At 41.3% G+C, this 22,541-nt stretch overlaps 1 protein-coding gene across 1 annotated transcript; it reads left to right on the top strand.

The window, feature by feature from the left end:
* The first annotated feature begins 19,383 nt into the window (after positions 1-19,383).
* On the top strand, positions 19,384-21,260 carry Pate1 (prostate and testis expressed 1). The gene is made up of 4 exons (XM_005347458.2): positions 19,384-19,435; positions 19,984-20,016; positions 20,303-20,425; positions 21,127-21,260. The coding sequence occupies exons 1-4, from the start codon at positions 19,384-19,386 to the stop codon at positions 21,258-21,260; spliced, it is 342 nt and encodes a 113-aa protein (XP_005347515.1).
* Positions 21,261-22,541: the final 1,281 nt, after the last annotated feature.

Genomic DNA, 22,541 nt, shown 5'->3' with positions numbered 1-22,541 from the left:
GGACCACGGTGATATCTGGGCCTGGGCTGATGCCAAGGGCCATGTCTGGGTCCATGGCCCTAACATAGCCGTGGTAGTCTATGTTGATGTCTATAACTCCTATAACCACTGAAGGTCCTATGAGTGCCCAGAGGCTGGGCTACCATCTGTGACCACGTCAGTGTCCAAAGTATGTGCTCCCATAGAGGTCATGCCAATCTAGGAATCCTGTGCTGCCATCTCGGTCCATAGGGATGTCAGAGCCCCAACTGGTGCCAAGGGCCATGACTGGGTTCATGGTACTGCTGCAGCCAGGCTCTCTGTAGTGATGTCTGTGGCTTCCGTTGCCAGGAAGGGTCTACAGAGACCTGTATTCTGGGCTGACACCTGGGGCCATGTTGGTATTTGAAGTTCAAGCTGCTGCCAGGACCATACAGATCTAGGTGACCTATGCTGCCACCCAGGGCTATGGTGACATGTAAGCATGAACTATGGCTGAGGGCCATAACTTAGTCCACGGTCCAACCCCAGTCAAGGTCTGTGTTGACATCCATGGCTCAGGTTGCTATCTAGGGCCATGTAGACATCAAGGGTCTAGGCTTTCACCTAGGGCCATGTTAGTGTTCAAGGGTCATGCTGCTGCAGGGCCATCCAACTCTGAGCATCCTGCACTGCAACCCAGGGCCATTCTGTCATCTCAGCCTGGGCTGCTGCCAACAGCCTTGTCTGGGTCCATGATCCTGCTATAGTCTCAGTCTGTGTTGATGTCTGTGGCTACCTAAGACAGTGAGGCTAGAGCTGCACAGAGTGAGTCCTGCCCCTCACCAACTGCAGCACGCAGGAGAGTGGGCCCTATACCTTTCATGGGCAGCATAGTAGAACTGACCTTGTTTATGGGGATGACGGTGAACCAGCCCTGAATTATGAGAGTGCGAGAGCCAGCGCCACTATCTGTTCTATGTCATATATAACTATCTGTTATGCTGTGGCATAGGTGAGGAAAGAATGCCCCCTCGCCCCTTGTCACCTACTTGTAGGCAGGAAAGCTGGTCTAGGGTCATGACAGTGGAGGAGCTGATCCTGCCGCTCAGCAGCTGTAGCACTTAGAAGAATGGGCCTTGTACCTTACCTGGGCAGCACAATAGAGCAGACTCTGTTGACAGAGATGCAGATAAACCAACCCCACAAATATGCATGGGAGATCTGGCCCTGTCCCTCAACTACATAGTATGGCGTGGGCAAGGAAGAGGTGCCTTGCCTCATCCTCTGCCCCCCTTCACCTATAGCAAGTGGGAGAGCTGGCCTTGAGGTCACGAAAGTGGGAGGACTTCTCCTGCCCCCCACTGCCTGCAGCACTCAGGATAGCGGGACCTATGCGTCACCTAGGTAGCATGGTAGAGCTAACCCTGTTGTTGGAGGACACAGGTGAGCTGACCCTGAGGGTGTGGGAGCTGGAGAGATAATCCCATCTCCCATCTGCCATGTCGTGGCATGGGTGAAGGAAAAATGTCCCCAAGGCCTGTGACAGGTGGGAGAGCTGGCCTTGGGGGCATAAGAGTGGGAAAATTGGCCCCATCCCTCACCAACTGCAGCACTCAGGAGAGTGGGCCCTACACCTCACCTGTGCAAAACAGTAGAGCTGGTCCTGGTGGTGTGGGTGAGCCAACCTTGAGGGCCTGAGAGTAGGGGAACTGTCTCCACTCCTTGCTGCCTGCTGCAGAGTGAGCCAGCCAGGGCAGCACTGGAGAGCTCACCTTGCTGGTGATAATGGGGGAGAGCTGGCGGCTGACTGACCCAGTTTTCTGAGAAACCACCATATTGTTTTCCAACATGGTTGTACAAGTTTTCATCCCCAAGTTTGAAGTAGAGCAGTGCTCCTCTTATTTTACATCCTCTCCAGCATAAGCTGTCACCAGTGTTTTTGATCTTAGTCATTCTGATAGGTGTAAGATGGAATCTCAGACTTTTTTGGATTTGCATTTCCCTGAGGGCTAAGAATGTTGAACATTTTCTTTTGGCCATTTGAGATTCTTCTATTGATAATTCTCTTTTTAGATCTGTGCCCCGTATATTAATTGGATCATTTGGTACTTTGATGTCTAGCTTCTTGAGTTCTTTATATATTTTGGAGATCAACCCTCTGTTAGATGTGGGGTTGGTGAAGATGTTTTTCCCACTCTGTAGGCTGCCATTTTGTCTTATTGACCATGTCCTTTGCCTTACAGAAGCTTCTCAGTTTCAAGAGAACACATTTATTAATTTTTGCTCTCAGTGCCTTTGCTGTTCTATTTAGGAAGTGGTCTCCTGTGCCAATGCATTCACGCCTACTTCTCACTTTCTCTTCTCTCAGGCTCAGGGTAGCTGGATTTACATTGAGGTCTTTGATCCACTTGGATTTGAGTTTTGATAGACATTCTTCAACATGTTGACATCCAGTGATGCCAGCACCATTTGTTGAAGACATTTTTTCCATTGTACAATGTTTTTCCGAATGAAGTTGAGTATTGTTCTTTTTAGGTCTGTGAATAATTGTGTTGGGCTTTTGGTGGGGATGACATTGAATCTGTAGATTGCTTTTGGCAAGATTGCCATTTTTCCTATGTTGATCCTACCTTTACATGAGCATGGGAGTTCTTTCCATTTTCTGATATCTTTTTCAATTTCTCTCTTCAAAAACATGAAGTTCTTGTCACACAGGTCTTTCACTTGTTTGATTAGAATTACCGCAGATATTTTATTTTATTTTTGACTATTGAAGAGGCTGATGTTTCTCTGATTTCTTTCTTGGCCCCATTATCATTTGTATATAGGAGGGATACTGATTTTCTAAGTTATTTTTGTATCTCATTACTGAAGGTGTTTATCAGCTGTAGGAGTTCCCTCATAGAATTTTGGGGGGTCACTTATGTATACTATCATATTATTTGCAAATAGCAAAAAATTGACTTCTTCCTTTCCAATTTGTATCCCCTGATCTCCTTTTGTTGTCTTATTGCTTAGCTAGAACTTAGAATACTATATCGAATAGATATGGAGAGAGTGAATAGCCATGTCTTGTTCTTGATTTTAGTGGAATCACTTTGAGTTTCTCTCCATTTAGTTTCATGTTGGCTTTCAAACTGCTATAAATTGTATTTATTATGTTTAGGTATATTGCTTATATCCCTAATTTCTCCAAGACCTTTATCATAAAGGGGTTGGATTTAGTTGAAGGTTTACATCAGCTAATGAGATGATCATGTGGTTTTCTCTTTCAGTTTGTTTTTATGGTGAATTACATTGTTGGATTTTCATATGTTGAAACACCCTTGCATCCCTGGGATGAAGCCTACTTGATCATGGTGGATAATCTTTCTGATGTGTTCTTGGATTCAGTTTGCCAATTTTTGTTGAGTATTTTTACGTCAATGTTCATGAGTGAGATTGGTCTGTAATTTTCTTTCTTTGTTGCATCTTTATGTGGTTTGGCTATCAGGGCAACTGTAGCATCATAAAAAAGAGTTTGATAATGTTCCTGCTGTTTCTCTTGTGTGAAACAATTTGAGGAGTATTGGTATTAGCTCTTCTTTGAAATTCTGGTAGAATTCTGTGCTGAAACCATATGGTCTTGGATGGCTTTTAATGACTGCTTCTATTTCTTTGTGGGCTACAGGTCTATTTAAGTTGTTTATCTGCTCTTAATTTATTTTTGTTATGTGGTACCTTTCCAGAAAATTGTCCATTTCTGTCAGGAGCATTTATTATGTGCTATTGTGGGCCATGATGTAATTATAGCTTGCAGCAATTGATAATTCAGATGTCGACCCACCAGAGGAAATATTCTCTGATGAGGGACCCTAACAGCAAGGTTGTGGACCACTGACTCTGAAAACTATTGCTTTCATCTGTAATTTCACTTGTGCAGTAACAGCTATGATAGCTCCCCATTACCATGCATTTTCATGTAATGTGTACATGTAATCTCATGCTTACATCTCAATCCTATGGAAACATATATCTGTGGCTTGTCGGGGAGATGACTTTTCATTTGTCTGTAAAACTTTGATATATAGAATATATATTAGGACATGCTTCATAACTAGATTCATTTGTCCCATGAGGACTGTAGACACTTAAAAGCCTGCTTTATTCCTTTTGCTAAGACTACTGCACAGAATTAGCTCATTTTTACCTCGAGTAAGTTCAAACTAGACTAAAGGTATTTTGTAAATGGATCCTAAATTTAAAACTATATAGTTATGCACAAGGTCAGGGTAACAGATGTCTAACCAGGTTACTACACAAAGCACCTTAAGAAAAGCATGCCAATTTTTCTCTTGCCAGTCTGCTAACAATAGACTTATAGCTCAAAGTTTATCACTGAGCCCTGTGCTCCCTCTTGCCTGTTCATGGTCTTATTCCTGCAACCTTGGTACCTTGTGTTACCATGGAAATGGCTTAGCTCCCTATTGCCTACCCTTAGTAATATGCTTTTGACCAATGAGAGGTAAATCTTGTGACTTCTTTATTTCTTCAAGGCTCCTGGGAGATAGAGAGTTTTTTTCAGCCAGAGGAGAAAAGGCTAGAAAAAGAAGCTAGGAGAAATTAGAAAGAGGATAGGAGAATTAGAATAGAGGCAGAAGAACAGTAAAGAGACAGATTTAGATAAGCATGTGTGAGAGCTTGTTCATTCACCCTCAGAGAGCCAGAGTCAAAAATGTCCTTTTTGATATTATAGTTCCCAATTTGAACACTGAAGTGAGTCTTGGGGCTGGACTCCAAAGGCTCTTTTAATTTCTTTTAGAATTTCTGATTTTGTGGAGTTTAGGGTTTTTTTTTTCTAATGTAAAAGCTCTTTATTGTAAAAGGGTTGGGTTTTTTATGGGGTTATGGAAATTAAGCTGTCACAGGAACATTTTTCTTTGGCTCTTTTTTTTATTGAAAAAAATTTCCGCCTCCTCCTAGCCTCCCATTTCCCTCCCCCTCCTCTCACTGAGGATAGTGAACCTGAAATGGCCCTATCCTATAACCATACTGATGAATATCTTGCATATCACCATAGAACCTTCATCTGGCAATGGATGAAGATAGAGACAGAGACCCACATTGGAACACTGGAATGAGCTCCCAAGGTCCCAATGAGGAGCAGAAGGAGGGAGAACATGAGCAAGGAAGTCAGGACCAAGAGGGGTGCACCCACCCACTAAGACAGTGGGGCTGATCTATTGGGACCTCACCAAGGCCAGCTGGACTATGACTGAAAAAGCATGGGATAAAACCTGACTCTCTGAACATGGCGGACAATGAGGGCTGATGAGAAGCCAAGGACAATGGCACTGGGTTTTGATCTTACTTCATGTTCTGGCTTTGTGGGAGCCTAGCCAGTTTGGATGCTCACCTTCCTAGACCTGGATGGAGCGGGGAGGACCTTGGACTTTCCACAGGGCAGGGAACCCTGACTGCTCTTCAGACTGGAGAGGGAGGGGGAGAGGAGTTTAGGTTTTTTAAGTATGATGTAATGACTCTCTGGATTTCCTCAGTGTCTGATGTTATGTCCCCTTTTTCCACTTAGGATTTTGTTAATTTAGATATTCTCTCTCTGTCTTTTAGTTAGGTTGGAATAGGGTTTGTCTATCTTGTTGATTTTTCTCAAACAACCAACTCTTTATTCCATTGATTCTTTGTATTGTTTTGTTTCTATTTTTTATTTCAGCCTTCAGTTTGATTATTTCCTAGCATTTAGTCCTCCCCGGTAAATTTGCTTCCTTTTTTTTCTATAGCTTTCAGGTGTGCTGTTAAGTCGCTAGTGTAGATTTCTCCAAATTCTTTATGTGAGTGTTTAGCGCTATGAACTTTTCTCTTAGCACTGCTTTCATAGTGTCCCTTAAATTCGGGTATGCTGTGCATTCATTTTCATTGAATTCTATGAAGTCTTTCATTTCTTTTTTTATTTCTTCCTTGACCAACTGGTGATTCAGTTGAGCGTTGTTCAGTTTCTAAGAGTTTGTAGGCTTTCTGCAGTTAGTGTTGCTGTTGTATTCTAACTTGAAGCCATGGTGATCCAATAAGATACATGGGGTTACTTCAACTTTTTGTGTCTATTAAGATTTGCCTTGTGACTAAGTACGTGATCAGTTTTAGAGACAGTTCCATGAGGTGTTGAGAAGAATGAATATTCTTTTGTGTTTGGGTGAACTGTTCTATAGATTTCTGTTAAGTCTATTTGAGTCATACCGTCTGTTAGTTCTCTTGTTTCTCTGTTAATTTTCTGTCTGCAGACCTGTCCATTAGTGAAAGTGGGGTGCTAAAGTCTTCTATTAATAGTGTGTGGAGTTTGATGTGTGATTTAAGCTTTAGTAATGTTTCTTTTACAAATGTGGGTGCCCTTGTAATTTGGGACATAGGTATTCAGAATTGAGACTTCATCTAGATGGATTTTTCCATGTTGAATACAAAATGTCCTTCTTTATCTATTTTAACTAATTTTTGTTTGAAGCCTATTTTGTTAGATATTAGGATATCTTGTTTCTTAGGTCCATTTGATTGGAAAATCTTTTCCCAACACTTTACTCTGAGGTAATGTCTGATTTTGAAGCTGAGGTGTGCTTTTGTACACAGCAGAAGGACAGATCCTGTTTCTGTATCCATTTTGTTAACCTCTGTTTTTATAGGCAAATTGAGTCCATGGATATTAAGGAATATTAAGGACCAGTGGTTGCTAATTTCTCTTATTTTTTGGTTTTGCGGTTGGTGGTGCTAGTGTGTGTGTGTGTGTGTGTGTGTGTGTGTGTGTGTGTGTGTGTTCCTTCTTTTGAATTTTCTGGTATGGAATTATCCATTGCCTGGGTTTTTGTGGGTGCAGCAAACTTTCTTGGGTTGGAGTTTACCTTCTAGTACTTTCTTTAAGGCTGGATTTGTGAATAAGTATCGTTTAAATCTGGTTTTGTCATGGAATATCTTGTTTATTCTGTCTATGGTGATTGAAAGTTTTTTTCTGGGTATAGTAGTGTAGGCTGTCATCTATTGGAGACGTAAGTCACAAGCAATGCCACACCAGTTTGGAATTATGATTAATAGGGTGGTATTTATTTAAAGGGGAAAAAACTTACAGATCACAGCCCTCTGCGCAACCAGGAAGGGAGTCTAGTCGCCCACGGAGCAGGAAGTGAGAGAAAGAGCGGAGAGGGAAGTCACCACTTTTTTAAAGAGAGACAGACCACGCCCCAATGGGCTGGTATCTCAGCGGCTATAGGCTGGAGGAGCAGGAGGACCTCCCGCAACAATCTATGGTCTCTTAGTGTCTGTGAAACATCTGTCCAGGACCTTCTGGCTTTCGTTGCTCCATTGAGAAGTCGGGTGTTATTCTGCTAGGTCTGCCTTTATATGCTACTTGTCCTTTTTCCTTTGTAGCTCTTAATGTTCTTCCTTTAGTCTGCATGTTTAGTGTTTTGATTACTATGTGGTGAGGGGACTATTTTTGTCTATTTGGTATCCTGTAAGCTTCTTGTATCTTCATAGGCATGTCCTTCTTTAGGTTGGGATAGTTTCCTTCTATGATTTTGTTGAATATATTTTCTGTGTCCTTCACCTGGTATTCTTCTCCTTCTTCTTTCCCTATTATTCTCAAGTTTGGTCTTTTCATAGTGTCCCAGATTTCCTAGATGTTTTGTGTTTATCCACTATGACCAAGTTGGTGTTATCCCTAAAATTTATCCCTGGATAACTGTGGTAGACCAATTAAGTGAACTTAAAAAAAAATCACATAACTATCTCAATAAAAGCATAAAAGTCTTGACAAAATTCAGCACATCTTCATGATAAAAGTTCTAGAGAATGTAAGGCTAGAGGAACATATCTCAATATAATAAAAGCTACACATGGCCAACATTATCCTAAATGGGGAAAAGCTTGAAGCAGTCACAATGAAGCTAGAAACAAGACAAGGATGTACACTAGCCCCACTCTTTCTCAATATTTTGCTTAAAACACTAGGTGGAGCAATAAGGCAAGAGAAGAAAACTGAGAGTCTACAAATAGGGAAAGAAATCAAACTATCCCTATTCCTAAAGTACAAATTATACTATAGAAATTCCAAATATTCTACCAGAAAACTTCCAGAAATGATAAACAAATTCAACAATGTGGCAGGACTTTCACTAATCAGTAGTGTTTATATATATAAACAATAAACATTCAGGGAAAGAGGTGGTCATGGGAACACTCCCATTCAGAATAGCCTCAAAAAAATTAAAATATTTAGGAATAAACCCAACCAAGGAAGTGAAGGATCTCTACGATGAATATTTCAAACCTCTGAAGAAAGAGACAGAAAGACAATGAAAACACACCCCATACTCATAGACTTATGGAAATAATAATGTAAAAATGAACACTTACCAGAAGTTATTTACAGATTCTGTACAAACTCAATCAAAATCCCCATTTTGTTCTTCACAGAAATAGAAAAAAAATATTCTAAACTTCATATGGAACCAAAAAGACCCTGGATGGCCAAAACAATCTTGAACTAAAGAAGAATGGTAGAGCAATTACCATTCCAGATCTCATGCCCTATGTTACAGAGCCATGGTAATAGAAACAATATGGTACAGGTACAAAAACAGATATGTAGACGAATAGAACAAAATCGAAAATGAAAATATGAGTACATATAAATCCTGCTATTTAATATTTAAGAAATATCCCAACAGCTAGATGAAGAAAACATTTTCAACAAATGGTGCCAGGAAAACTGGAAGTCCACATGCAGAAGAATGGAATTAGACTTGTATCTATCACCTAGAGAAAAATCAAACTACAAATGGATCAAAGACTCACTGTGAAAGCTGAAACCTGAAACACCAAACCTGCTAGAAGAAAAGATAGGCAGCATCCTACATGATACAGGTGTAGGAAAGGGCTTCCTGAACAGAGCACAGTTTGCCCAAGAATTAAGGCCAACAATAGACAAAGGAATTCATGACATTAAAGTTTCCATACAACTAAGGAAAAAAATCATCTAACAAATATCCAGAATATATGAAGAGCACACACACACACCACATATATACACACACAAGAACATACATAAAAAAATAATAAAAGAAACAAATCTATTCCAAAACTGGGCCAGAAACCTGAACAGAGTTCTCAAAAGAAGAAGAAAAAACTAAGAAATAGCTCAGAAAATTTTCATCATTCCTATCTATTAAAATAATTTTGGTATTTCATCTTACCTATAAGAGTGGCAAAGATCAACAAAAGAACCAACAAGAGCTGGCATAGATTTGGAGAAAGAGCCACCCTTATTCATTGTTGGTGGGGTTTCATAGAGAGCAGCCACTCTGGAAATCAGTGTGGAGAATCCTCTAAAAGCTGAAAATAAATCATCATGTGTCCCAGCTACTCCACACCTTGGCATATGCCCAAAGCACTCAACATCCTACTCCACAGAGACGTGCTCAGCCATTTTCATTGTCTCTCTTTCCACAATAGATAAATGGAAAAAAATTAAACCCCTATCAGCTGATGAATAGGTAATGAAAATGTGTTAAATATGCAATATGGAATGCTAGTCAGCTGTAAAGAAAAAAATGAAAACATAAAATATGCAGGTAAATAGATGGAACTCCAAAAGATTATACCAAGCTAGACAACCCTCACACAGAAGACAAATGCTACATGTGCTTTCTCCTACTTCCAAATGCTCAGATGTGAGTACAAATCCTGAAGGAATCACAGAAACCAGAAAAATAAAAGGGACCATTGCTGGGAGCAGGGTGGGGCTTGAAGAGTAATAGAAAGGGGAAAACCAGGCACAAGTGATCTGATTGGGGAATTAGAAACAGAGGGGTCTAATTAAAAAGAGAGAGGGAGAAATTGCAAAAAGAAGGGACAGAGGTAAATAACAGTAAGAGTGTCTGAAAAAATCATAAGGAATCATATTATTATCTACCTAAAAACACTGTATTACATATAAGTGCATGTATAAATATGCATACATAGTTTAAATAAAATTTTCTCATCTGGGCTGACAATGCTTGATGTAGGTGGGCCTTCTGTCTATGTGTTATTTTCATTGGTTAATAAAGAGACTGCCTTGGCCTTTTGATCGGGCAGAAAATTAGGTGGGTGGAGTAGACAAAACAGAATGCTAGGAAGAAGGGAAGTGAATCAGTCGCCATGAGTCAGATGCCATAGCTCTCCTCTCCGAGATGGACACAGGTTAGAATCTTCCCGGTAAGCCACCACCTCATGGTGCCACACAGATTACTAAATATGGGTTAAAGCAAGATGTGAGAATTAGCCAATAAGAGGCTGAAACTAATGGGCCAGGCAGTGTTTAAATGAATAGTGTAATTATTGTGGGTAAAGCTAGCTGGGAGCCAGGCGGTAGGAAGCAGGCCTGCTCGCCCCATCACTATAAATGCTTCCTTCAAAAGCCAAAGTCCATGTAACCATAAACATCAGAAAGCCTCCTTAGAATTGTTGGTCAAGATTGTCCAAGAAATTTCCCCAAAACTACAAGCTATTGCTATTGTCCTTGGTTGTCCCTCAAGGTAGAAGGTGAGTCCCTATTGCTGAAGACCCCATGCACTTCAGACACAGGGCTTGAGGACCTTGAACTGGAACTGACCTACAGCCTCCTCCATGAGGACTAGCTGTCATGGTACCAAACAGCTGCATAGAGGCTTCAAGGGAGGAAATCATGACTGGTCCTGGAAGCAGAGCCAACTTCCCAGAACTACTGAAGTCATGAATCAAAGAAGAGAACCCATACCCACCACTTTACTAAACCAGTATGACCCCTAATCACATTCTTAATATTTGTCCTTATGCCCACAGATAAGTACCATCCTCTCCTCTTATCAAGGAAACTTCCCTTTACAACAGAGGCTGTTACAGAAAACCACAGCTAATCAAAGTGAAGAATTGCCAGCTCCAACTGCTGCATCCGTCTACAACATAATTCCTGCATGTGAGACTCGGGAAGCATTGTGGAAGAGTTGTCCTCAACTGTGAAAGCCAGACATTGGAGAGACTTCTGTGACCTTGTGTCTCTTGGGAGTGTCTGAAGCTCCACCCATAAATTTTTACCAATGTGACTGCCTCAGTAGGAGCTGAACAAGAACAACAGCAACAGATAGGCCAACATGGATGGGGAGAGCCCACAAGGCCTCAGTCCTACACAAAACATTACCTACATCTACAGAATGCTGAAAGTAAGTGGAACACACACATACTCCTAAATATATAAGTAAAACCTGCTTGTTCTGTGTAATGTTTCTTGTATATATGTTTTCAGAGCTGACCATTGGTATTAGATAATCCATTGGCAGGCTTCTTCCCTCAGAAACTATTTCTCCTGCTCACTCTCAGAGATCCAAACCACATCTAAATCAAACCACTCATTATAAAGGCAGAGTGGTGGCACTGAGTGACAAGAGGTGGGACGGGAAACAAAATAACAAAGAGATGGAAAATAAGGTAATCAAAACTAAATTCACAGCAAAACAAATAAAACAGATATTTCTGTTAGGCTTACAATATTAATATCTTGACTATTACGTTAATTTTATTACTATAGACACCTGAGTATTTGGTGGCAGTCAATCCGAGTGTAACAGATATAAGCCAAACCAGAAGGGTGACTTTGAGCTGCATTCTAGATCCTTCTATGGGATGGAGAGAGAGGTATATTACAAAAAACTCACTGTCTATGGCTGGGAGCATAGCATGGTGATGGGGAACTCAACCAGCATACACAGACCTTGAGTTTGACCCCAGCACGGAGCCTACAGAGTTTTACTTTTAGGTAGTGCATCTGGGCATAACACTTGCTCGGGTAGTTTTCTCTTTACTAGGAGTAAAGGCTGTAATCTCCCATAGCCTTACGCTTTCATCTCTCGGATGCATGTTTTAGTCTTTGGAGGGCCAGACATGTTTTGCTTCTTTTAGGTTTGACTGTACATCCCTAATGTTCTCACAGCTTCTTTTTTGACCTCCATACATCTTGGAACGCTGCCAAGATGTCCAGTGCTTGCTTGTTTGAGTGTACCTGGTCCCTATTCCTGCCTGGTTAAGCATTTTGCCTCTCACTTGCCGCCCATCTGAATCTTATCATCAAAGTGTCCTCAGTTCAAACCCCCAAGGAGTGGATGTTCTGGTCCTAACAGCGTGTGCTGCATCCCAGGCCATTCCTGAAACAATGTCCTGAGGATCTATGAAGAAATCTCATGTACACTGGACAAGCTCTCTGGGAATAAGAAACAGGAATAATAAGCATCAACAAGATAAATGGAGAAATGGGTCATGATTGTTGGCCAGGAAATCAATCATATAAATACATCAATTTTTTTAAAGTTGGTTTTTAAATTTCTTAAGAATTGCAAAAGTAGCCAGGCAGTGCTGCGCATCCCTTTAATCCCAGCACTCAGAAGGGAAGGCAGAGGTAGGAGGATCTCTGAGTTCAAGGCCAGCCTGGTCTACGGAATTAGTTCCAGAACAACCAAAGCTGCACAAAGAAAGCCCGTTCGGGGAGAGAGAAAAAAAAAGAATTGCAAAACATTGAAAAATAATTTCTGTATAGCTTTCCCAACAGTGCCATCTTCAACCACTATGATGCAACTTCTAGGCCAGGAAACAGAAATACAATAGTGTTAAATGTAAACTTATTTGTGTTTTGTCAGTTGGACATGTACTCATTTAGGATGTATCATTATGGAATTTGTGTAAAATCCCCTAAAATCAAGACACATGCTGTCCATCATCGTCAAGAAACTGTGGTTTTAGAGTCAATCTTTCTACCTAACTCCAGTTCTGGGGTCTTTGCCACTCATAATTATACCGTTCTGAGACTATTCTACAGGTAGAATCATACAATGCATAATCATTTTGGAGAAAACTTTTCATTCTGTATGATACTTTTGCTAGACTTATTAATCATTCATTTTCTTTTGTTGTTGAATAATCTGCCATTATACCACTGTCCATTTACCCATTCACCATTTGAGAATTCCAGTGTTCTTCCCAGTTTAGAGCTGGTACAGAAGAAGTTCCTGCAACCATTCTTTTGTAGAATTATTTTATAATAAGTTTATGGTTTTCCTTTTTTCCCTTCCTCTAGGATGTAAACATTATACTGCATGGAGTTAAAGAAGGCAAACACAAAAAGAAATTTTTCTCCAAATAAAATAGTATACCTTTCCAGTTAAGCATTCCCAGTGACCGATCAATGGTTGCATGGGACATAGGGATTAATCTGGAGAAAGGTCACAGTGGCTGGCCTGATGCCAAAGGACCTCCCTGGTGCTAAGTCAGTACTGAAGTCCGAGGCCAGCCTTGACCTGGGGTCCATAGGCACTGCTCTGACTCCAGTGCTAAGGGTTTTGTCCTTGTACTGGAGATGAAATACTTAGACCTAGAATTTGAGTCATAATGGTCAGCTTAATGCAGGATTTTGTTGGGGCACATTCTTAGTCCACTTCCTGTCCCCAGAAAGAGATTCATACTCACCCTTTCCCATTCTCCCCCTACTCTCTCTGCTCTCCTTTCTCCCCCCCTCCCTCCATCTCTGCTATGTTTCCTCTGTGTGAGGGAGGAGAGGCTAGTTTGGTAATGAGAAGTTAAACTCCACACCCTTTACAAAGTACCTGTCCTTATTTATTTCTGTGAAACACCCCACTGCTGGAATGCCAGACCTTGAATCTTTCCCTCCTTGGAAAACACCTTTGTGTGGCCACCCATGGAAGCTTGTGTGAAGGACAAGCACTAGTAAAGTCTGATCTGCCATCTTGGTGACATCCTTGACATTTACACTTTTTCAATTTTTTTATTTCTTTGAGAATTTCTTACAATATATTTTGATTATACTCTTGTCCCTCCTCAAACTGCTCTTTGATCTTCCATGACCTCCCTACATACCCAACTTCACATTCTTTCTCTTGTGTAAAGACAAACGTATGGAGTCCCATTTGGACTGGCTGACTATTCCTAACCATGGGACCTGCCTAAGAGTACAAGTAATATACCCAGTGTGATTTTATTGGAGAAGACAGAGTCTCCTTCCCCCAGTAGCTGCCAATGACAAACAGCTTCTTGGATAGGGGTGGGTCTTCATACCCACTCCCTGTCTTCCATGCTGGCTTGAGCTTGGGCAGGTATTACACATGCCTGTCACCATTTCTGTGAGTTCATGTATGCACCAGCTCTGTTGTGTCTTTGGAGCTACCTACCACCTTCTGGCTCCAAATTCCTTCCACCTTCTCTTCTGCATGGGATCAAGGAAGTCCCATAATACTTAACATGGAGGAGTGTGATGTAGACATCCTATATAGGGCAGAGCACTTCAAAGGCTCTTTTTCTCTTCATGCTATCCAATTATGGGTTCTTCTTCTTCTTGTTCTTCTTCTTGTTCTTCTTCTTCTTCTTGTTGTTGTTGTTGTTGTTGTTCTTCTTCTTCTTCTTCCTCCTCCTCCTCCTCCTCCTCCTCCTCCTCCTTCTTCCAGAATTTGAAACAGTTCATTAAGGAAGAAAAACTCTAAGAATGCTAATGAGTTGCGGAAGAGCTTGTGTTCAGGAGTCCTGGGCCACAAATTTCATGACATTTTACAGGACATTCGTCTATTTTTGTTGTTGCTGCTGTGTTTAGCCTATTCATGTATTCTATTTATGTAATTATTCTGTTAATAAAGCAGATTGCATTGATGAATTTTATATCCTGAATTAACCTGGTGCTAAAACACCTTTTTATCAAGATATATAATACTTTTAATAAATTTGACTATCATCAGGTTTGTAGAAATTTTGATGGTATTTACAGCTATATTCACTAATGTTATTAAAATTTAGTTTTCTTTTCCTATAATTTTTTGTAGTTTAAGGATGGGACAACACTGTCCCTGTATAATAAATTGGAAAGATTTTACCACTTGTCTGTGTTTTTGAGTTTTTGAAGCATTGATGCTTATTTTTAATGAAGCATCCAATGGAATACTCCAATGGAACTGCCTAAGCCTGAACTTTCCTCTGTAGAACTCTTTTGATTGCTAGTTGGATATATTTACTTGTTGAAGATTTTTCAAATTTATACTTATTCCTGAGTAAATTTGGCAATTTCATCTTTCAAGGAGCATATTTATTTCACCTAGGTGTCTAATTTGATTGTGCATGGCTGTCGATCATGTTCCTTTATAGCCCTTTCTGCTTCTGCAGAGTCAGAAATAATATGCCATTTTTCCTTCTCAGTTGTCAGCAGTCACACATTTCTCTCCCTCTTTCTTTAGCTTCATGAGCTGTGCTAAAGGTTTATCAACATTGCTTTATTCAAAGAACCAATGTTTGCTTTCATTGACTTCTCAAGTTTGTTCATTTGTTTTTAATTATGTGCACATATATGGGGGGTGTTTAAAAATGTGCCTTTGGAGACCAGAAGAACACACTGGATCCCCTGAGGCTGTAGTTACAGAACAATGTGAGCCACTCAGCCTAGGTTTGGTAAGAACAGTGTGTGCATTTAATCAATAAGCCATTACTTCCACCCACTACTGCTTTCCTATTTAATGTTTTGTTTATTTCAGTTCAGATCTCTAATCTTATCTTCATTTTTGTTGGCCTGGATTTCAGTTGTTTTTGTTTTTCCCACTCCTTAAGGTAAACATAAGGTTATTTGTCTGAAATATTTCTTCTTTGATCAAAAACCTAAAGTTAAAAATGAAAAGAATCTAGAACAATTCTAGTAAAGAATGTGAATAAAGACACTGAAATTATGAAAAGGAGGCAAATCGAAATTCACAAGCTAACTGCTGGCAGGCCGTGCAGAGCTGTCTGGTGTGGCACCCCCTTTCTATTGAAAGTAAGGAGCACTTAATTTCTCCTTAGCTAGGGCCACCCTTAGAAATTGTTCTCAGGAGGCACACAGGTTTATTGTACTGATACATTCTATTGAAAAGCTCAGATAACTTCATTTAATTCTTATGCTATCACAGGAACAGTAAATAAATCATTGGACTTTTTTATATTTGGAATCCAGACCTACCTCCTCAGACACCTCGCTGTCCTTCATATCCTCGCCAGTCCTCAGCACAAGAGAAGGTACTCTGTGGAAGTGTGGAGATGACAGGCAATTTGGGGGTGCCTGACAGTCTGAGACCTGGCTGATTTCATGACAGAAGAAAGTAAATATGAACACTCTCCAAAGACACATGTGTGTTCTTTCTTGGATTAGTACATATTATCTAGATATTTTCTGCTCCCCGTATCATCCATGAAGGTAGAAACTTGGTTTTGTTGGGTTTTATTGGTTTTGTTTTTTGGTTTTTTTTCTTTTCCCTGTCAGACAAAAGTATGTTCTTTGCTTCCCTGAGGCTGTGAAATAGGCTGTTCTTATCTGACCACTACTTCAAACGCTGATGAAGAAGTTGTTCTTTCCCACACTGGGTCATCAGTGCCCGTGGGCACTGGGCACATTCCAGAAAACTGAGGCATTTCAACGGAACAACAGCTGAGGCTCTTTCTCTTTGTTCCGCAATCACTCAGGCAATCTGTTCACACTGAGATCTCATTCCTCCAAATCCACCGTTCACTGCCAGCCTCACTGACCTATCCAGCAAGGTCACTATGCGAAGACATTTCCACCACCAGTGAAACTATGGATTTTTGTATACCTTATGAAGAATAAAATTTATTTTTTATTGTACATCTGTGTATATGCATGATGTGTTTGTATGCATGATGTGTTTGTATGTGAGCGAGCGTATGTGTGTGCACATGCTACAACACATAGAAGTCAGAGAACAACTTTGTGTGATCAATTCTCTCCCTTCCTTCCATTTCCACCTTTATAGGAGTCCCAGAGATTGAACCCATGCCACAAGGCTCATAGGGGAAGTCCCTTTACCCATTGAGCCATCTCACCAACCCTAGATCTATTTAATAACAAACAAACAAGAGAATAAAAACAATCATTCATCAATGGAAGAATTGGTTAATGAAAAATGTGGTAAGAGACCAATAAAATTTTACTCAACTGTAAGGGAAAACAAAATTATGAAACTTGTAGGTAAATAGATGGAACTGGAAATTTTATCCTGAGCAAACAACACAAGCCTGAAAGACAGACCTGCAAGCTTTCTTTTATGTGCAGATCCTAGCTTCTAGTCTTTAGACTTCTGAGTTTTACTCAGAAAACCTGTAGAAGGCAGGAAATGAGCCTGCAGTTGAGAACACATCCTGCTTTCGGAAAGGACCTGAATTTGTCTCCTAGAACCCATGTCAAGCAGCTCATAACCACCTACATAACCTAAGCTCCAGGGAATTCTAAGCCCTCTGGTAACCTCCTCAGGCACCTGTACTCACATACACACATATGCATAATTGAAAATAAAATAAATATTTGTTAAAGAGTCTGGAAAACTAGTAAAGGATCATGAGAGTGAAAGAGGCCACAAGGGAGATGGCACAGCAGAGTATAGGTGATGTGAAGACAGGGAGCGGGTAATGCTGGCAAGCGGAGAATGTTAACCAGGTATGAGAGTAGAGAAATGAGGAAGAGAGCAAATCAAAACGGCGAGTTAATCAAAATGATGTGTGCATTGAAAAGCCATATAGAAGCTTGATACTTTGCAAGAAAACTAAAAAATATGAATGTTAAGAATATGACGATCCAGTTCTCACCCCTAAACACATAGTATAATCAATAGAATCATAAGCTCATGGTAGATGTAGATACCTGTGATAAGCCTCTGTCACCAACCAATCACAGATTAGAGAGTGGTCTCTGCAGTCCTGTCCTTCCAAGCTGGGCTGTGGACTTCTTCTAATGGGGTCTGAGGAAAGGACAAGAATTGTCTTCAAGTTCTGAGCCCAGTGGTGACCACCATGTTCCAGTGGATAGTTCCAGACTAGCGAAAACACAAATGGCCCTGGATGAATGAAGAGGGTCACAAACAAAGCCAAAAGACAGGAATGTGGGAAAGGATTTGTAGAAAGGCAGGAGTAATGGGGTCCTGGGAGGAAAAGAGGGGTAAGGGTGACAGTAATAAGAATACACTATAAGTAGGTGGTGGTGCGTGCATTTAATCCCAGCACTTGGAAGGCAGAGGCAGGCAGATCTCTGTGAGTTCAAAGCTAGACTGATCAACAAAGCAAATTCCAGGACAGCCAGAGCTGTTATACAGACAATCCCTATCTCAAGAAAAAGAAAGAAAGAAAGAAAGAAAGAAAGAAAGAAAGAAAGAAAGAAAGAAAGAAAAAAGGCACTTCATATATATGTATGATGATGCATACATACATACATATGCATATTTGCCAAAGGACAAATTTAATAAAAGATTTCAATTTGGCAATTCTATTATTTTACTTATTTACTTCCTTTTTACATTTATTCATTTATTGTGTTGGGAAGTGGAGAGCATTGTGTACTCCTGTACATTTGTGTTGGGGACAGCTTGCAGGAGCCAGTTCTATATGTCCCTCATGTGGATTCTGAGGCTGTAACTCAGGTCGTCAGGCTTGGTAGCAAGCACCTTACTCACTGAACCCCCTTGGATCCTTCTTTTAAATATGTATGAGCTATGCCAAGAAAAGATGGACACATTTGTTTCTTTCCACAGTTTAAGACTTTATTAGCTAAACTTATTGTTATAAATTCTGAAACTACATCTGATTTCATGGCTTTAGTTCACTCAGCTTGGTCAATAACATTTTCTTTTATTAAAATCTTAATCACCAATATTAACTATCAGATCATGAATTATAACTCTCCCTTTTCCTCCTCTCTCTCTCTCTCTCTCTCTCTCTCTTTGTGTGTGTGTGTTATCTCCCTCCCCCCTCATGTGTATGTGTATGTTACCTCTCTCCCTACCTCCCTCCCTTCCTCTCCCCCTCCCCCTCCCTCTCTCTCTCTTTTGTGTGTGTGTGTGTGTGTGTGTGTGTGTGTGTGTGTCTGTTTACAGAATGGCTGTAAAAGTGTTAGAAGCTCTTAAGGGATCAGATGGGCTGCAATGAAGACAGAAGCGAAGAACTGAGGCACACCAAAGAAAATGTCTCCGTAGGAGACCAGATAAGGAATTATACTGGCCAGGCATGGTAGTACAAGTATGTGCACAGAAGTGTTTAACACATGAACTGTAAATGATCGCACTTTAATAGGATAAAGATAGACGTGCTCTCAGGAAAGCAGGCACTTGGTGTGTATCAGAAATCCTGAGAGTCGGAATAAATCAAGTCTAGGACTTTCCTAGTCAGTCTCTTTTCCCCAAAGTTACAAAGAAAAGAAATTAGAGTGGTCGATTTTTTTAGGACCAGGGCATACCTTTCAATGACTTCCCGAGTGTCCCACCCCTAACTCCTACTGAAGCAGCCCAACCTCACCAGTGTATAAATAGTGACGCTTCCTGCCCTAACTTGAACTTTTCTGCCTCCAAAATGGGCAAGCCTCACTTAACGGGATATCTCATCTTACTCTGCTATTTGAAGGGTGAGTCCTGAGAGTCACCAGTTGGTGAGCACAGTCCAAGATCCAGCAATGGGTGAGAAGTCCCATGATGCAGGTCAGCCTTGGCAAGCCAGCAGAAAGAGCAGCCCCTGTGTTCTGTGCCTTCCACTCACCCTGTATTAGATCACTGGGACCATAACCAAAGCCCTGTCGCCCACAGGAGAAAGTTGATGATTTACTAACAGTTTGAGAGATTCCTGGAAGTTGTGAAATGGGGGTTGGAAAGGTATGCTCTCTTCAGAGAGTTTGATTTTCATCTTTTTGGTTTTTTTCCAACAGTTTTCTCTGCGTCATTTCCACATGAGATAGACAAATGTGAGTAAAAAAACGGATGTGAAGATGAGTAAGAAGGAAGAATCCAGTAGGAGTGGAGTGGGGTGGGCACTGAGGGCTCAAAGTAAACCACAAATAGACATAATTCCCACACTCAGCAAGCCAGAAGACAGAATGAGCCCTAGGGAGAGAGGAAAAGCAAACGGTGTAAATCTCAGACAGAAGTGCCGACTCACTCTCTTGTCTCGCATGAGCAGCAGATAAAGTACTCATTCATGAAAATAACAACGGTGAGTATAAAGGAACCCTAGCCTGACTGTCTTGGCACTATGCTTCTTTTTTCCTTCTGCTTCCCCTCTCTGTCCCTACCATCTTCCACGCTGGATCTTCTGAGACTTCACGTGAACTCCTGCCACGCTTTTGGTTTCTCCCATTCTAAAAGAGACACATAACCATGCTTGGAGGGGGTTTGGGGCCCATGACATGGTGACAAAGTCTTCCAGCGCTAAGTATGCTTCAAACTTGAAATGGAGGGGCTCTTTCATGGTAGTGTCATCGCTCGTGTCTCTCTTCAAGTTGTGGAAATTGTGCAGTGTAGGATGTGCCACCTCCAGTTCCCTGGGGAAAAGTGTTCCAGAGGAAGAGGAATATGTACCGCAACAGCAGAAGAGGCCTGTATGGTGGGAAAGATGTACAAAAGTAAGTGGTGTGGTAAGGAGGAAAAGATGGGGAAGAGGAAGCAGGATGTGTGGGCCGCGGGGATGAACACGGGAACTTCCGGTTACTACAGACAGCCTCACTTCTAAGGTAGCTCGTAATATCACTCCTGTGATTCACTATAATAAAGGAGAAGTGGAAATGGCTGCTGAAGTTAACGTAAAACTCAAGGCTACAGGAAGAAGCCTGAAGAGATCAGGGGGGCAGAATGCAGGAAAGAAAGGATGTAATACTCACCCTCAGGAGAGCAGCCATTTGGTAATGAAAGCAGCCCTCTGTGTACCTACCCAGGCTTTTTCAAGAATGGGATTCCAAGCTATGGAAACAAAGTGGCCAGTGTCAGCAATATGCCCTGGTTGCATCTCTTTCTGAATAAGGTTATATAAGATTTCTCTAGTTTTGTACCCTCAGTGATACTCAAGCCTTGAGATTCTCTGTAGAAACCTCTCAGTTAGTTAACCCCTTCTCTCATGACCTTCCTACCGCCAATGAAGTCTTAAAACTGCACAGCTATTTCTTTTCTTCTGGGTAGCCACCAACTTCCAGTGCCTTCCAATCCCTCCTGTCTGGATAATGGATCATGACACCACATGGTGATGCCTAGATGCCAGTGTGGGTTGGAGAGAGGTTGGTTTATAGAAGCATTTGCTGGGCTTGCTGATCTGTTCTTCCCTCTTCTGCAGGGGATGGTACCATCTGGTTAAACTTCATGGGCTGCTTAAAGAACTGTGCCAATGTGAAAAACATAAGGTGGGGCTCCTATCTGGTAAACTTCAGGTGCTGCCGGGGCTATGACATGTGCAATGAAGCATTTTAGACGTGCTTCAACATCTGGATGACGGGATGGCTTCTCCACAAGGACTCCCTGTGGCTAGCACTACATTTAGAAGGACTGCAAGCACATGCCTCTGCCACCTACATGTAAGAGAAAATGCACCCTTTCTCTGAAGAGCCTTCCCATTCCGAAATCAATAAAAAGTGAATAACTACAACCTTATTATAGAGATCAGCATGTGTTTGAGTTGTTAGTAAACCCATTGGATGACCAAGTACTCAGGACAAAAGAAATAATTAAAATGCAGATGATGCTCCTTCTTTTCCTTTCTTCTATTTTATGGCATAATGTTTTTTAAATTTTGTATTACCATGTAAAATTGTTATGCACAATAAATTGGCTTTGATGTGACATTTACATACATGTATAGAATGTATTCCAATCAAACTCACCCCGTTACTCTCCCTTGTCCTCCACTCCACCCATCACCTCCTCAACTACCCTGCCCCTTCGACTTTCACTTCTTGAGTGTGTGCAGTTAGGTAGGTTTAATTACTGTTTACTTAGGGTTTCTATTGCTGTGAAGAGACACCATGACCACCACAATTCTTATAAAGAAAACATTTAATTGAGGGTGGCCACTTACATTTTCAGAGGTTCTGTCTATTGTGATCATGAAGGAGGAGATGCATGCAGGCAGATGTGATGCTGGAGCTGAGAATGCTACATCTTGACTCAGACACAACAGGAAGTTGATTGACTGTCACACGAAGGGAAGCTTAAGAAAAAGAGTCCTCAAAGCCCACCCCCAGAGTGACACATTTCCTCCCACAAGGCCACATCTACTCCAACGAAGTCACACCTCCTAATAGTGTCTCTTTCCTCAAGATTATGGGGGCCAAAAACATTCAAGCTACCACAAAGAAAGATTCTTTACAGGCATGAAGAAAACATCTCTCCTTTTCCCAATAGCCACTAAGCTATGAATCCCCCAGAGGAATGAGGCCTCATGAGCCCCTTCCCAGGTAAGCAATGCCATCCCCAGAAACAGCATTTCACAGCACCGCATCCCAACCTTGAGCTCTTCCCTCCTTCCCAATGTCTCTCTGCCATGTTCCCTGAACCTTGGAAGTAGTGATACAGATGTCCTATTTGTGGTTCTACTATGACAAGGTAGGAATCTCAGCAGCTACCACTCCCCAAAAAGTGAGCAGCAGCACTGATCTCTGGAGACAAACACAGTTATTTAGAAAGAGGGTGGACAGGTTTGTTTACCACCATGTCTGTTCATGTCGGTTTACCAGAACAGCCATCGTAGCTTCC

This window comes from Microtus ochrogaster, chromosome 5, assembly GCF_000317375.1.
Source record: "Microtus ochrogaster isolate Prairie Vole_2 chromosome 5, MicOch1.0, whole genome shotgun sequence".
In the NCBI taxonomy this organism is placed as follows: Eukaryota; Metazoa; Chordata; class Mammalia; order Rodentia; family Cricetidae; genus Microtus; species Microtus ochrogaster.
Note: the sequence above shows the minus strand (reverse complement) of the source record. Positions and strands in the feature narration are given on the sequence as shown.